The 15,343-nt window shown below is 51.0% G+C and overlaps 1 protein-coding gene across 1 annotated transcript; it reads left to right on the forward strand.

The window, feature by feature from the left end:
* Nucleotides 1–402: 402 nt before the first annotated feature.
* LOC138368612 (uncharacterized) lies at nt 403–2,027 on the forward strand. Its single transcript, XM_069331185.1, has 2 exons — nt 403–430; nt 1,123–2,027. The coding sequence occupies exons 1-2, from the start codon at nt 403–405 to the stop codon at nt 2,025–2,027; spliced, it is 933 nt and encodes a 310-aa protein (XP_069187286.1).
* Nucleotides 2,028–15,343: the final 13,316 nt, after the last annotated feature.

Below are 15,343 nucleotides of genomic sequence, written 5' to 3' on the forward strand. Positions count from 1 at the left end.
TGTGTGGCGTACCGTTAGCACAAGGTTAATGTCGGTGGCGAATGTTTGGCCACATATATCAAGAATTAGACATTTGGGATAATGTTATGTAGATGTGTGGGGCTAAATAATGTGGTAGTGTTGGTATTCAGAAGATCCAGATGTGTGTGTTTTTCTAAACTTTTGCTGCTTGGTAACATTGTACGATGTTACGTTACTGTAGGTAACGCCGACGACCTTACCGGGGGTCCGTGCGTTACTGGGGACAGGTAGTTGTGACCTAGTTAGTACTGACCATTGGTGGATTGCCACATAGTGACCTCTCTGCCACCTTAGTGTCTCTCTCGTTCGCTGGTCAAGACATGCGGCCATTTTTTTCTGCGACGTAATCACTTAATGGCGAAGGTGGTTGGGCAGTAAGCGATGGCCTTCCTCGCTACTTTTGTGGGAGGTATGTGCTCTCTGTGGCTGAGTGGCCCACCAGAACAACTGCGTCTCTACCGTCGCGTTCAGCACATCAACCTTAATCTGCATTTGCCAGTTTATGTCTGTAGGCCACGTGTGTGGCCTAGTTCTGTGTAGCGAGTACTGCTGTGAGTCCTGTGTCTTATCTACTGATTGTGGAATCTTCTGAAGATGTGAACAATCTTCTCATCTGGAAACTATGCAGTTTTATACAAGATTCAGGTTCATAAAAAAAGCATCATTGATTGTATTTGGAACAATTCTTAAAAATACATTAAGTGATTTCTGACAGCTGAGTGGACAGCGCTTCGGATTCGTAGTCCTGAAATTCCGGGTTCGATCCCCGGTGGAGGCGGAGACAAATTGGCAAAAAGTTCCTTTCACCTTGATGCCCCCCTGTTCACCTAGCAGTAAATAGGTACCTGGGTGTTAGACAGCTGCTACGGGCTGCTGCTTCCTGAGGGGTGTGTAACAAAAAGGAGGCCTGGTCGAGGACCGGGCCGCGGGGGCGCTAAGCCCCGAAATCATCTCAAGATGTATTTTGAAGATGGAACAAGAGAGCAGGTTCGTCCATTGGGACAAATATATATAATGAGTTAAAATAAATTCATACATTTTTGTACACAAGATTAGAGCATTGAATATAATGTTTCCATATTCACTCTGGCTGTCCTTCAGGTGGGAGCGTCGTGGCACTCATCCCCAGAGTGCCACGGCCTGAGTGTCTCATGGAGCACAGATACATGGAGATTCAGGGAGATTCATGGAGCAGAGATTCAAATATGGAGATTCTTCCATATTTCCATGGAAGAAATATAGTGCCATGGTATGAAAGAGTGCCATGGTATGAAACAGTGCCATGGTATGAAACAGTGCCATGGTATGAAACAGTGCCATGGTATGAAACAGTGCCATGGTATGAAACAGTGCCATGGTATGAAAGAGTGCCATGGTATGAAACAGTGCCATGGTATGAAACAGTGCCATGGTATGAAACAGTGCCATGGTATGAAACAGTGCCATGGTATGAAACAGTGCCATGGTATGAAACAGTGCCATGGTATGAAACAGTGCCATGGTATGAAACAGTGCCATGGTATGAAACAGTGCCATGGTATGAAACAGTGCCATGGTATGAAACAGTGCCATGGTATGAAACAGTGCCATGGTATGAAACAGTGCCATGGTATGAAACAGTGCCATGGTATGAAAGAGTGCCATGGTATGAAACAGTGCCATGGTATGAAACAGTGCCATGGTATGAAACAGTGCCATGGTATGAAACAGTGCCATGGTATGAAACAGTGCCATGGTATGAAAGAGTGCCATGGTATGAAACAGTGCCATGGTATGAAACAGTGCCATGGTATGAAAGAGTGCCATGGTATGAAAGAGTGCCATGGTATGAAACAGTGCCATGGTATGAAACAGTGCCATGGTATGAAACAGTGCCATGGTATGAAACAATGCCATGGTATGAAAGAGTGCCTTGGGCCAACGAATGCTGTAGAACAAGGAGTGCCAGGTGCAGCATGCAGGGTGCCACACTCCAGATGCTGTGTGGCACTTCAGGTGTCGTGTGAGCCGGACATCTTGGCCTCAGGTCGACCTAAGCGTTAATGAAGTCTGACAAAGACCTTTTGTGCCCTCTGTAATGCTTTTTGCGCTACCGCTCACAGGATGGGTATGGGGTGCACAATAAATTAGCCGCCTCTGGAGGCTACAATCAATCAAACCAAAGCGTTATAGCTGGCTGCTGATAGGTGGATAAGGGGGTTTGATATATAGTGCTTCGGCTATGTCCAATCCAACCCGTTCTCGCACTTTTGTATAGTCAATATTGACTTATTAAATACGTGCATATGTGACATACTAAACATGCTAGTTTACCTTGAAAAGGTTCATAGAAAACACCGACCTTACCTAACCTTCTTAGTATGTTAAGATAAGCATCTTATTGCTTCGTAATTACAATTATTACTTAACCTATTATAGGTATAGGTTAAGTAATAATTGTAATTATGAAGCAATAAGATGCTTATCTTAACATACTAAGAAGGTTAGGTAAGGTCGGTGTTTTCTATGAAGCTTTTCAAGGTAAACTAAAATATTCACAATAAATTAGTATGTCACATATGCACGTATTTAATAAGTCAATATTGACTATACAAAAGTGCGAGAACGGGTTGGATGGTGGGCAAGAGTCTGTAGAAATCATGTGATCTTTTACAGAACTTTGTTCATTATTACGCAGTTTTGGAGAACTGTTGTCTTGTCTATATATTGAGATCTTGAGTGGCTGGGAGTCCCCAAGTAATGTGAAGGCTTTAACGACCCTTAAGGCGTGTTTCTCGGTGTCAGCAGAGGTCTTAATCACCAATTAGAGCCGTTCTTGCTCTTGTAGTCAATGGTCGACGCTATCTTGTGGTTAGTGAGCTGGTTGGCCGAGCGGACAGCACGCAGGACTTGTGATCCTGTGGTCCTGGGTTCGATCCCAAGCGCCGGCGAGAAACAATGGGCAGAGTTTCTTTCACCCTTTGCCCCCTGTTACCTAGCAGTAAAATAGGTACCTGGGTGTTAGTCAGCTGTCACGGGCTGCTTCCTGGGGGTGGAGGCCTGGTCGAGGACCGGGCCGTTGGGACACTAAAAGCCCCGAAATCATCTCAAGATAACCTCAAGATGGTCGAGGACCGGGCCGCGGGGACACTAAAATCCCCGAAATCATCTCAAGATAACCTCAAGATGGTCGAGGACCGGGCCGCGGGGACACTAAAGCCCCGAAATCATCTCAAGATAACCTCAAGATGGTCGAGGACCGGGCCGCGGGGACACTAAAAACCCCGAAATCATCTCAAGATGGTCGAGGACCGGGCCGCGGGGACACTAAAAGCCCCGAAATCATCTCAAGATAACCTCAAGATAGTGTGAGAAAGAGTCATGTTTCTGACCACCTTGCCTTTCTTGCCCCTTTCCTCCGGTGCCAGTGACAAGGACCATCACCAGACTCATCATCACAACTTTACTTCTGATGATTCACCTCAATTTCTTTATTTACATTTCATCATGTAAATTAAAGGTTTACATTTGTGTTACGACAACTGTGGATTTCCGATATATTGGGAGATGCTGAAACATGATGTTAGAGCACGGTGTTCTCATGTAATAAATGTTAGTTTAGCAGTTATTGTGTCTGTCACCTTGTTGTCTACTGTCACCTGCTGTTGTCTACTGTCTCCTGCTGTTGTCTACTGTCACCTGCTGTTGTCTACTGTCACCTGCTGTTGTATAGTGTCACCTGCTGTTGTATAGTGTCACCTGCTGGTGTCTACTGTCACCTGCTGTTGTCTACTGTCACCTACTGTTGTCTACGGTCACCTGCTGTTGTCTACTGTCACCTACTGTTGTCTACTGTCACCTGCTGTTGTCAATTGTCACCTGCTGGTGTCTACTGTCACCTGCTGTTGTCTACTGTCACCTGCTGTTGTCTACTGTCACCTGCTGTTGTCTACTGTCACCTGCTGGTGTCTACTGTCACCTGCTGTTGTCTACTGTCACCAGCTGGTGTCTACTGTCACCAGCTGGTGTCTACTGTCACCAGCTGGTGTCTACTGTCACCAGCTGGTGTCTACTGTCACCTGCTGGTGTCTACTGTCACCTGCTGTTGTCTACTGTCACCTGCTGTTGTCTACTGTCACCTGCTGTTGTCTACTGTCACCTGCTGTTGTCTACTGTCACCTGCTGTTGTCTACTGTCACCTGCTGTTGTCTACTGTCACCTGCTGGTGTCTACTGTCACCTGCTGTTGTCTACTGTCACCTGCTGTTGTCTACTGTCACCTGCTGTTGTCTACTGTCACCTGCTGTTGTCTACTGTCACCTGCTGTTGTCTACTGTCACCTGCTGTTGTCTACTGTCACCTGCTGTTGTCTACTGTCACCTGCTGTTGTCTACTGTCACCAGCTGGTGTCTACTGTCACCAGCTGGTGTCTACTGTCACCTGCTGTTGTCTACTGTCACCTGCTGTTGTCTACTGTCACCTGCTGGTGTCTACTGTCACCTGCTGTTGTCTACTGTCACCTGCTGTTGTCTACTGTCACCTGCTGTTGTCTACTGTCACATGCTGTTGTCTACTGTCACCTGCTGGTGTCTACTGTCACCTGCTGTTGTCTACTGTCACCAGGTGGTGTCTACTGTCACCTGCTGGTGTCTACTGTCACCTGCTGTTGTCTACTGTCACCTGCTGTTGTCTACTGTCACCTGCTGTTGTCTATTGTCACCTGCTGTTGTCTACTGTCACCTGCTGTTGTCTACTGTCACCTGCTGGTGTCTACTGTCACCTGCTGTTGTCTACTGTCACCAGGTGGTGTCTACTGTCACCTGCTGTTGTCTACTGTCACCAGCTGGTGTCTACTGTCACCTGCTGTTGTCTACTGTCACCTGCTGGTGTCTACTGTCACCAGCTGTTGTCTACTGTCACCAGCTGTTGTCTACTGTCACCTGCTGTTGTCTACTGTCACCTGCTGGTGTCTACTGTCACCAGCTGGTGTCTACTGTCACCTGCTGTTGTCTACTGTCACCTGCTGTTGTCTACTGTCACCTGCTGTTGTCTACTGTCACCTGCTGTTGTCTACTGTCACCTGCTGTTGTCTACTGTCACCTGCTGTTGTCTACTGTCACCTGCTGTTGTCTACTGTCACCTGCTGGTGTCTGCTGTCACCTGCTGTTGTCTACTGTCACCTGCTGTTGTCTACTGTCACCTGCTGTTGTCTACTGTCACCTGCTGGTGTCTACTGTCACCTGCTGTTGTCTACTGTCACCTGCTGGTGTCTACTGTCACCTGCTGATGTCTACTGTCACCTGCTGGTGTCTACTGTCACCTGCTGGTGTCTACTGTCACCTGCTGTTGTCTACTGTCACCTGATATTGTCTACTGTCACCTGCTGGTGTCTACTGTCACCTGCTGTTGTCTACTGTCACCTGCTGTTGTCTACTGTCACCTGCTGATGTCTACTGTCACCTGCTGTTGTCTACTGTCACCTGCTGTTGTCTACTGTCACCAGCTGTTGTCTATTCTACACTCAGGGCTTGATAAAGCACTCAGGAGAACACGAAAGACTTGCCGGGGTTCGAATCCAGGCATAAAATACATATATACACTAGTGTTGGGTTTCCCCCATGTTACTATGTCTGTGATAAGACATTACCATTAACTATGACCTATATGGCTACCATGTCTACCATACTAATCTACCGTGCCAATCTACCATGCCAATCTACCATGGGTATGTTACCATTCCTACTCTACCTATCATAACTGCAATATGAATAATACCTAACATTATATATATATATATATATATATATATATATATATATATATATATATATATATATATAAATATATATACATATATGACTGAAAACTCACACCCCAGAAGTGAAAGCTTCGGCTATCACTTCCTTATGTCCGGTCGTGATGGTCAAGTGGATTAAGGCGTCCTGTAGATACCAGTTGCGTTGCTCCTGGCAGTATGGGTTCGAGTCACTTCTGGGGTGTGAGTTGTCAGTCGCATATAGTCCTGGGGACCATTCACCTTGGGCTGCAGGAGACTCGAACTCTGGTCCCTCCGTATGCGTGTGAGGCATTAAGCTCTGCCTCTTGTGACCCCACGGATGGGGTCCGTGTTCGAGCCTGCTACAGCCCCAGGTGAACGAAACATTTATATCCACGGAAGTGTGGGATAATAATTTAAATCTACGATTAATCCCATTGGTAATGTGTTATCTATAGTGTGATTGGCTAGTCCAATCCCAGCCTGGCCTCTGCCTACGGCTTCCCTGGTGATTGGCTGATCTATGGAGATGTTTGTTCTCGTAACCCATTGGGGCCGCCTCGGCCATCACAGTCAGGTTGATCTGGGAACTCCATCAGAAACTTGGTAAGTTTTGAAAGTTTTTCTGCTATTTCAGCGACATTTCTTATATTTGTTGGCGGGAGGTTGAAGAACGGTAGTCCTCTGGTAGTCCTCTGGTAGTCCTCTGGTAGTCCTCTGGTAGTCCTCTGGTAGACCTCTGGTAGTCCTCTGGTAGACCTCTGGTAGTCCTCTGGTAGTCCTCTGGTAGGTCTCTGGTAGTCCTCTGGTAGTCCTCTGGTAGGTCTCTGGTAGACCTCTGGTACGTCTCTGGTAGTCCTCTGGTAGTCCTCTGGTAGTCCTCTGGTAGTCCTCCGGTAGTCCTCTGGTAGTCCTCTGGTAGGTCTCTGGTAGATCTCTGGTAGGTCTCTGGTAGACCTCTGGTAGTCCTCTGGTAGGTCTCTGGTAGACCTCTGGTACGTCTCTGGTAGTCCTCTGGTAGTCCTCTGGTAGTCCTCTGGTAGTCCTCTGGTAGTCCTCTGGTAGACCTCTGGTAGACCTCTGGTAGTCCTCTGGTACGTCTCTGGTAGTCCTCTGGTAGTCCTCTGGTAGTCCTCTGGTAGTCCTCTGGTAGACCTCTGGTAGTCCTCTGGTACGTCTCTGGTAGTCCTCTGGTAGTCCTCTGGTAGACCTCTAGTAGTCCTCTGGTAGGTCTCTGGTAGTCCTCTGGTAGGTCTCTGGTAGTCCTCTGGTAGTCCTCTGGTAGTCCTCTGGTAGTCCTCTGGTAGTCCTCTGGTAGGTCTCTGGTAGTCCTCTGGTAGGTCTCTGGTAGTCCTCTGGTAGACCTCTGGTAGTCCTCTGGTAGACCTTTGGTAGTCCTCTGGTAGACCTCTGGTAGTCCTCTGGTAGGTCTCTGGTAGTCCTCTGGTAGTCCTCTGGTAGACCTCTGGTAGGTCTCTGGTAGTCCTCTGGTAGTCCTCTGGTAGTCCTCTGGTAGTCCTCTGGTAGACCTCTAGTAGTCCTCTGGTAGGTCTCTGGTAGTCCTCTGGTAGGTCTCTGGTAGTCCTCTGGTAGGTCTCTGGTAGTCCTCTGGTAGTCCTCTGGTAGTCCTCTGGTAGACCTCTGGTAGTCCTCTGGTAGGTCTCTGGTAGTCCTCTGGTAGACCTCTGGTAGTCCTCTGGCAGACCTCTGGTAGTCCTCTGGTAGGTCTCTGGTAGACCTCTGGTAGTCCTCTGGTAGGTCTCTGGTAGTCCTCTGGTAGTCCTCTGGTAGACCTCTGGTAGTCCTCTGGTAGGTCTCTGGTAGTCCTCTGGTAGTCCTCTGGTAGGTCTCTGGTAGTCCTCTGGTAGGTCTCTGGTAGGTCTCTGGTAGGTCTCTGGTAGTCCTCTGGTAGGTCTCTGGTAGTCCTCTGGTAGGTCTCTGGTAGGTCTCTAGTAGGTCTCTGGTAGTCCTCTGGTAGGTCTCTGGTAGTCCTCTGGTAGGTCTCTGGTAGTCCTCTGGTAGGTCTCTGGTAGTCCTCTGGTAGGTCTCTGGTAGGTCTCTGGTAGTCCTCTGGTAGGTCTCTGGTAGGTCTCAGGTAGGTCTCTGGTAGGTCTCTGGTAGACCTCTGGTAGACCTCTGGTAGGTCTCTGGTAGGTCTCTGGTAGGTCTCTGGTAGTCGTCTGGTAGTCGTCTGGTAGGTCTCTGGTAGGTCTCTGGTAGACCTCTGGTAGACCTCTGGTAGGTCTCTGGTAGGTCTCTGGTAGTCGTCTGGTAGTCGTCTGGTAGGTCTCTGGTAGGTCTCTGGTAGACCTCTGGTAGACCTCTGGTAGGTCTCTGGTAGGTCTCTGGTAGACCTCTGGTAGACCTCTGGTAGACCTCTAGTAGGTCTCTGGTAGGTCTCTGGTAGTCCTCTGGTAGTCCTCTGGTAGTCCTCTGGTAGGTCTCTGGTAGGTTTCTGGAAGGTCTCTGGTAGTCGTCTGGTAGGTCTCTGGTAGTCCTCTGGCAGTCCTCTGGTAGTCCTCTGGTAGTCCTCTGGTAGTCCTCTGGTAGGTCTCTGGTAGTCCTCTGGTAGGTCTCTGGTAGACCTCTGGTAGGTCTCTGGTAGACCTCTGGTAGACCTCTTGTAGTCCTCTGGTAGGTCTCTGGTAGACCTCTGGTAGGTCTCTGGTAGACCTCTGGTAGACCTCTGGTAGACCTCTGGTAGACCTCTGGTAGGTCTCTGGAAGGTCTCTGGTAGGTCTCTGGTAGTCGTCTGGTAGTCGTCTGGTAGGTCTCTGGTAGGTCTCTGGTAGACCTCTGGTAGACCTCTGGTAGGTCTCTGGTAGACCTCTGGTAGACCTCTGGTAGGTCTCAGGTAGGTCTCTGGTAGTCCTCTGGTAGTCCTCTGGTAGTCCTCTGGTAGGTCTCTGGTAGGTCTCTGGTAGACCTCTGGTAGACCTCTGGTAGGTCTCTGGTAGGTCTCTGGTAGTCCTCTGGTAGTCCTCTGGTAGGTCTCTGGTAGGTTTCTGGTAGTCCTCTGGTAGGTCTCTGGTAGTCCTCTGGTAGTCCTCTGGTAGTCCTCTGGTAGTCCTCTGGTAGGTCTCTGGTAGTCCTCTGGTAGTCCTCTGGTAGACCTCTGGTAGGTCTCTGGTAGGTCTCTGGTAGACCTCTGGTAGTCCTCTGGTAGACCTCTGGTAGTCCTCTGGTAGTCCTCTGGTAGTCCTCTGGTAGACCTCTGGTAGTCCTCTGGTAGTCCTCTGGTAGGTCTCTGGTAGTCCTCTGGTAGGTCTCTGGTAGACCTCTGGTAGACCTCTGGTAGTCCTCTGGTAGTCCTCTGGTAGTCCTCTGGTAGTCCTCTGGTAGGTTTCTGGTAGTCCTCTGGTAGTCCTCTGGTAGACCTCTGGTAGTCCTCTGGTAGTCCTCTGGTAGTCCTCTGGTAGGTCTCTGGTAGGTCTCTGGTAGTCCTCTGGTAGGTCTCTGGTAGTCCTCTGGTAGTCCTCTGGTAGTCCTCTGGTAGACCTCTGGTAGGTCTCTGGTAGTCCTCTGGTAGTCCTCTGGTAGGTCTCTGGTAGACCTCTGGTAGTCCTCTGGTAGGTCTCTGGTAGTCCTCTGGTAGACCTCTGGTAGTCCTCTGGTAGTCCTTTGGTAGTCCTCTGGTAGACCTCTGGTAGGTCTCTGGTAGTCCTCTGGTAGTCCTCTGGTAGACCTCTGGTAGTCCTCTGGTAGGTCTCTGGTAGACCTCTGGTAGTCCTCTGGTAGTCCTCTGGTAGGTCTCTGGTAGACCTCTGGTAGGTCTCTGGTAGTCCTCTGGTAGGTCTCTGGTAGTCCTCTGGTAGGTCTCTGGTAGTCCTCTGGTAGTCCTCTGGTAGTCCTCTGGTAGACCTCTGGTAGTCCTCTGGTAGGTCTCTGGTAGTCCTCTGGTAGACCTCTGGTAGTCCTCTGGCAGACCTCTGGTAGTCCTCTGGTAGGTCTCTGGTAGACCTCTGGTAGTCCTCTGGTAGGTCTCTGGTAGTCCTTAGGTAGTCCTCTGGTAGACCTCTGGTAGTCTTCTGGTAGGTCTCTGGTAGTCCTCTGGTAGTCCTCTGGTAGGTCTCTGGTAGTCCTCTGGTAGACCTCTGGTAGACCTCTGGTAGACCTCTGGTAGGTCTCTGGTAGGTCTCTGGTAGGTCTCAGGTAGTCCTCTGGTAGGTCTCTGGTAGGTCTCTGGTAGTCCTCTGGTAGGTCTCTGGTAGGTCTCTAGTAGGTCTCTGGTAGTCCTCTGGTAGGTCTCTGGTAGTCCTCTGGTAGGTCTCTGGTAGTCCTCTGGTAGGTCTCTGGTAGTCCTCTGGTAGGTCTCTGGTAGGTCTCTGGTAGTCCTCTGGTAGGTCTCTGGTAGGTCTCAGGTAGGTCTCTGGTAGGTCTCTGGTAGACCTCTGGTAGACCTCTGGTAGGTCTCTGGTAGGTCTCTGGTAGGTCTCTGGTAGTCGTCTGGTAGTCGTCTGGTAAGTCTCTGGTAGACCTCTGGTAGACCTCTGGTAGGTCTCTGGTAGGTCTCTGGTAGGTCTCTGGTAGTCGTCTGGTAGTCGTCTGGTAGGTCTCTGGTAGGTCTCTGGTAGACCTCTGGTAGACCTCTGGTAGGTCTCTGGTAGGTCTCTGGTAGACCTCTGGTAGACCTTTGGTAGACCTCTAGTAGGTCTCTGGTAGGTCTCTGGTAGTCCTCTGGTAGTCCTCGGGTAGTCCTCTGGTAGGTCTCTGGTAGGTTTCTGGAAGGTCTCTGGTAGTCCTCTGGCAGTCCTCTGGTAGTCCTCTGGTAGTCCTCTGGTAGTCCTTTGGTAGGTCTCTGGTAGTCCTCTGGTAGGTCTCTGGTAGTCGTCTGGTAGGTCTCTGGTAGGTCTCTGGTAGACCTCTGGTAGACCTCTGGTAGGTCTCTGGTAGACCTCTGGTAGACCTCTGGTAGACCTCTGGTAGTCCTCTGGTAGGTCTCTGGTAGGTCTCTGGTAGTCCTCTGGTAGTCCTCTGGTAGTCCTCTGGTAGTCCTCTGGTAGACCTCTGGTAGGTCTCTGGTAGGTCTCTGGTAGGTCTCTGGTAGTCCTCTGGTAGTCCTCTGGTAGTCCTCTGGTAGTCCTCTGGTAGGTCTCTGGTAGGTCTCTGGTAGACCTCTGGTAGACCTCTGGTAGACCTCTGGTAGGTCTCTGGTAGGTCTCTGGTAGGTCTCTGGTAGGTCTCTGGTAGTCGTCTGGTAGGTCTCTGGTAGGTCTCTGGTAGACCTCTGGTAGACCTCTGGTAGGTCTCTGGTAGACCTCTGGTAGACCTCTGGTAGGTCTCTGGTAGTCCTCTGGTAGGTCTCTGGTAGGTCTCTGGTAGTTCTCTGGTAGTCCTCTGGTAGGTCTCTGGTAGGTCTCTGGTAGTCCTCTGGTAGGTCTCTGGTAGGTCTCAGGTAGGTCTCTGGTAGGTCTCTGGTAGACCTCTGGTAGACCTCTGGTAGGTCTCTGGTAGGTCTCTGGTAGGTCTCTGGTAGTCGTCTGGTAGTCGTCTGGTAGGTCTCTGGTAGGTCTCTGGTAGACCTCTGGTAGACCTCTGGTAGGTCTCTGGTAGGTCTCTGGTAGTCGTCTGGTAGTCGTCTGGTAGGTCTCTGGTAGGTCTCTGGTAGACCTCTGGTAGACCTCTGGTAGGTCTCTGGTAGGTCTCTGGTAGACCTCTGGTAGACCTCTGGTAGACCTCTAGTAGGTCTCTGGTAGGTCTCTGGTAGTCCTCTGGTAGTCCTCTGGTAGTCCTCTGGTAGGTCTCTGGTAGGTTTCTGGAAGGTCTCTGGTAGTCGTCTGGTAGGTCTCTGGTAGTCCTCTGGCAGTCCTCTGGTAGTCCTCTGGTAGTCCTCTGGTAGTCCTCTGGTAGTCCTCTGGTAGGTCTCTGGTAGTCGTCTGGTAGGTCTCTGGTAGGTCTCTGGTAGACCTCTGGTAGACCTCTGGTAGGTCTCTGGTAGGTCTCTGGTAGACCTCTGGTAGTCCTCTGGTAGGTCTCTGGTAGACCTCTGGTAGGTCTCTGGTAGACCTCTGGTAGACCTCTGGTAGACCTCTGGTAGGTCTCTGGAAGGTCTCTGGTAGGTCTCTGGTAGTCGTCTGGTAGTCGTCTGGTAGGTCTCTGGTAGGTCTCTGGTAGACCTCTGGTAGACCTCTGGTAGGTCTCTGGTAGACCTCTGGTAGACCTCTGGTAGGTCTCAGGTAGGTCTCTGGTAGTCCTCTGGTAGTCCTCTGGTAGTCCTCTGGTAGGTCTCTGGTAGGTCTCTGGTAGACCTCTGGTAGACCTCTGGTAGGTCTCTGGTAGGTCTCTGGTAGTCCTCTGGTAGTCCTCTGGTAGGTCTCTGGTAGGTTTCTGGTAGTCCTCTGGTAGGTCTCTGGTAGTCCTCTGGTAGTCCTCTGGTAGTCCTCTGGTAGTCCTCTGGTAGGTCTCTGGTAGTCCTCTGGTAGTCCTCTGGTAGACCTCTGGTAGGTCTCTGGTAGGTCTCTGGTAGACCTCTGGTAGTCCTCTGGTAGACCTCTGGTAGTCCTCTGGTAGTCCTCTGGTAGTCCTCTGGTAGGTCTCTCGTAGGTCTCTGGTAGTCCTCTGGTAGGTCTCTGGTAGTCCTCTGGTAGACCTCTGGTAGTCCTCTGGTAGTCCTCTGGTAGGTCTCTGGTAGTCCTCTGGTAGGTCTCTGGTAGACCTCTGGTAGACCTCTGGTAGTCCTCTGGTAGTCCTCTGGTAGTCCTCTGGTAGTCCTCTGGTAGGTTTCTGGTAGTCCTCTGGTAGTCCTCTGGTAGACCTCTGGTAGTCCTCTGGTAGTCCTCTGGTAGGTCTCTGGTAGGTCTCTGGTAGTCCTCTGGTAGGTCTCTGGTAGTCTTCTGGTAGTCCTCTGGTAGTCCTCTGGTAGACCTCTGGTAGGTCTCTGGTAGTCCTCTGGTAGTCCTCTGGTAGGTCTCTGGTAGACCTCTGGTAGTCCTCTGGTAGGTCTCTGGTAGTCCTCTGGTAGACCTCTGGTAGTCCTCTGGTAGTCCTTTGGTAGTCCTCTGGTAGACCTCTGGTAGGTCTCTGGTAGTCCTCTGGTAGTCCTCTGGTAGACCTCTGGTAGTCCTCTGGTAGGTCTCTGGTAGACCTCTGGTAGTCCTCTGGTAGTCCTCTGGTAGGTCTCTGGTAGACCTCTGGTAGGTCTCTGGTAGTCCTCTGGTAGGTCTCTGGTAGTCCTCTGGTAGGTCTCTGGTAGTCCTCTGGTAGTCCTCTGGTAGTCCTCTGGTAGACCTCTGGTAGTCCTCTGGTAGGTCTCTGGTAGTCCTCTGGTAGACCTCTGGTAGTCCTCTGGCAGACCTCTGGTAGTCCTCTGGTAGGTCTCTGGTAGACCTCTGGTAGTCCTCTGGTAGGTCTCTGGTAGTCCTTAGGTAGTCCTCTGGTAGACCTCTGGTAGTCTTCTGGTAGGTCTCTGGTAGTCCTCTGGTAGTCCTCTGGTAGGTCTCTGGTAGTCCTCTGGTAGACCTCTGGTAGACCTCTGGTAGGTCTCTGGTAGGTCTCTGGTAGGTCTCAGGTAGTCCTCTGGTAGGTCTCTGGTAGGTCTCTGGTAGTCCTCTGGTAGGTCTCTGGTAGGTCTCTAGTAGGTCTCTGGTAGTCCTCTGGTAGGTCTCTGGTAGTCCTCTGGTAGGTCTCTGGTAGTCCTCTGGTAGGTCTCTGGTAGTCCTCTGGTAGGTCTCTGGTAGGTCTCTGGTAGTCCTCTGGTAGGTCTCTGGTAGGTCTCAGGTAGGTCTCTGGTAGGTCTCTGGTAGACCTCTGGTAGACCTCTGGTAGGTCTCTGGTAGGTCTCTGGTAGGTCTCTGGTAGTCGTCTGGTAGTCGTCTGGTAAGTCTCTGGTAGACCTCTGGTAGACCTCTGGTAGACCTCTGGTAGGTCTCTGGTAGGTCTCTGGTAGGTCTCTGGTAGTCGTCTGGTAGTCGTCTGGTAGGTCTCTGGTAGGTCTCTGGTAGACCTCTGGTAGACCTCTGGTAGGTCTCTGGTAGGTCTCTGGTAGACCTCTGGTAGACCTTTGGTAGACCTCTAGTAGGTCTCTGGTAGGTCTCTGGTAGTCCTCTGGTAGTCCTCTGGTAGTCCTCTGGTAGGTCTCTGGTAGGTTTCTGGAAGGTCTCTGGTAGTCCTCTGGCAGTCCTCTGGTAGTCCTCTGGTAGTCCTCTGGTAGTCCTTTGGTAGGTCTCTGGTAGTCCTCTGGTAGGTCTCTGGTAGTCGTCTGGTAGGTCTCTGGTAGGTCTCTGGTAGACCTCTGGTAGACCTCTGGTAGGTCTCTGGTAGACCTCTGGTAGACCTCTGGTAGACCTCTGGTAGTCCTCTGGTAGGTCTCTGGTAGGTCTCTGGTAGTCCTCTGGTAGTCCTCTGGTAGTCCTCTGGTAGTCCTCTGGTAGACCTCTGGTAGGTCTCTGGTAGGTCTCTGGTAGGTCTCTGGTAGTCCTCTGGTAGTCCTCTGGTAGTCCTCTGGTAGTCCTCTGGTAGACCTCTGGTAGGTCTCTGGTAGGTCTCTGGTAGACCTCTGGTAGACCTCTGGTAGGTCTCTGGTAGGTCTCTGGTAGGTCTCAGGTAGGTCTCTGGTAGTCGTCTGGTAGGTCTCTGGTAGGTCTCTGGTAGACCTCTGGTAGACCTCTGGTAGGTCTCTGGTAGACCTCTGGTAGACCTCTGGTAGGTCTCTGGTAGTCCTCTGGTAGTCCTCTGGTAGGTCTCTGGTAGGTCTCTGGTAGACCTCTGGTAGACCTCTGGTAGGTCTCTGGTAGTCCTCTGGTAGTCCTCTGGTAGTCCTCTGGTAGGTCTCTGGTAGGTTTCTGGTAGGTTTCTGGTAGTCCTCTGGTAGGTCTCTGGTAGTCCTCTGGTAGTCCTCTGGTAGTCCTCTGGTAGTCCTCTGGTAGGTCTCTGGTAGTCCTCTGGTAGTCCTCTGGTAGACCTCTGGTAGGTCTCTGGTAGGTCTCTGGTAGACCTCTGGTAGTCCTCTGGTAGACCTCTGGTAGTCCTCTGGTAGTCCTCTGGTAGGTCTCTCGTAGGTCTCTGGTAGTCCTCTGGTAGGTCTCTGGTAGTCCTCTGGTAGACCTCTGGTAGTCCTCTGGTAGTCCTCTGGTAGTCCTCTGGTAGGTCTCTGGTAGTCCTCTGGTAGACCTCTGGTAGACCTCTGGTAGACCTCTGGTAGTCCTCTGGTAGTCCTCTGGTAGTCCTCTGGTAGTCCTCTGGTAGGTCTCTGGTAATCCTCTGGTAGTCCTCTGGTAGACCTCTGGTAGTCCTCTGGTAGTCCTCTGGTAGTCCTCTGGTAGTCCTCTGGTAGGTCTCTGGTAGGTCTCTGGTAGTCCTCTGGTAGGTCTCTGCAAGTCCTCTGGTAGTCCTCTGGTAGTCCTCTGGTAGGTCTCTGGTAGTCCTCTGGTAGGTCTCTGGTAGACCTCTGGTAGTCCTCTGGTAGGTCTCTGGTAGTCCTCTGGTAGACCTCTGGTAGTCCTCTGGTAGTCCTCTGGTAGTCCTCTGGTAGACCTCTGGTAGGTCTCTGGTAGTCCTCTGGTAGTCCTCTGGTAGACCTCTGGTAGTCCTCTGGTAGGTCTCTGGTAGACCTCTGGTAGTCCTCTGGTAG

The sequence above is a fragment of the Procambarus clarkii genome, chromosome 3 (assembly GCF_040958095.1).
Source record: "Procambarus clarkii isolate CNS0578487 chromosome 3, FALCON_Pclarkii_2.0, whole genome shotgun sequence".
Taxonomy (NCBI): domain Eukaryota; kingdom Metazoa; phylum Arthropoda; class Malacostraca; order Decapoda; family Cambaridae; genus Procambarus; species Procambarus clarkii.

Coding starts and splice junctions, on each gene's coding strand:
- LOC138368612 (XM_069331185.1), top strand. CDS start 403: ATGGCCTTCCTCGCTACTTTTGTGGGAG. Junction 431..1,122: donor CCTCGCTACTTTTGTGGGAG/GTATGTGCTCTC, acceptor GCTGTCCTTCAG/GTGGGAGCGTCGTGGCACTC.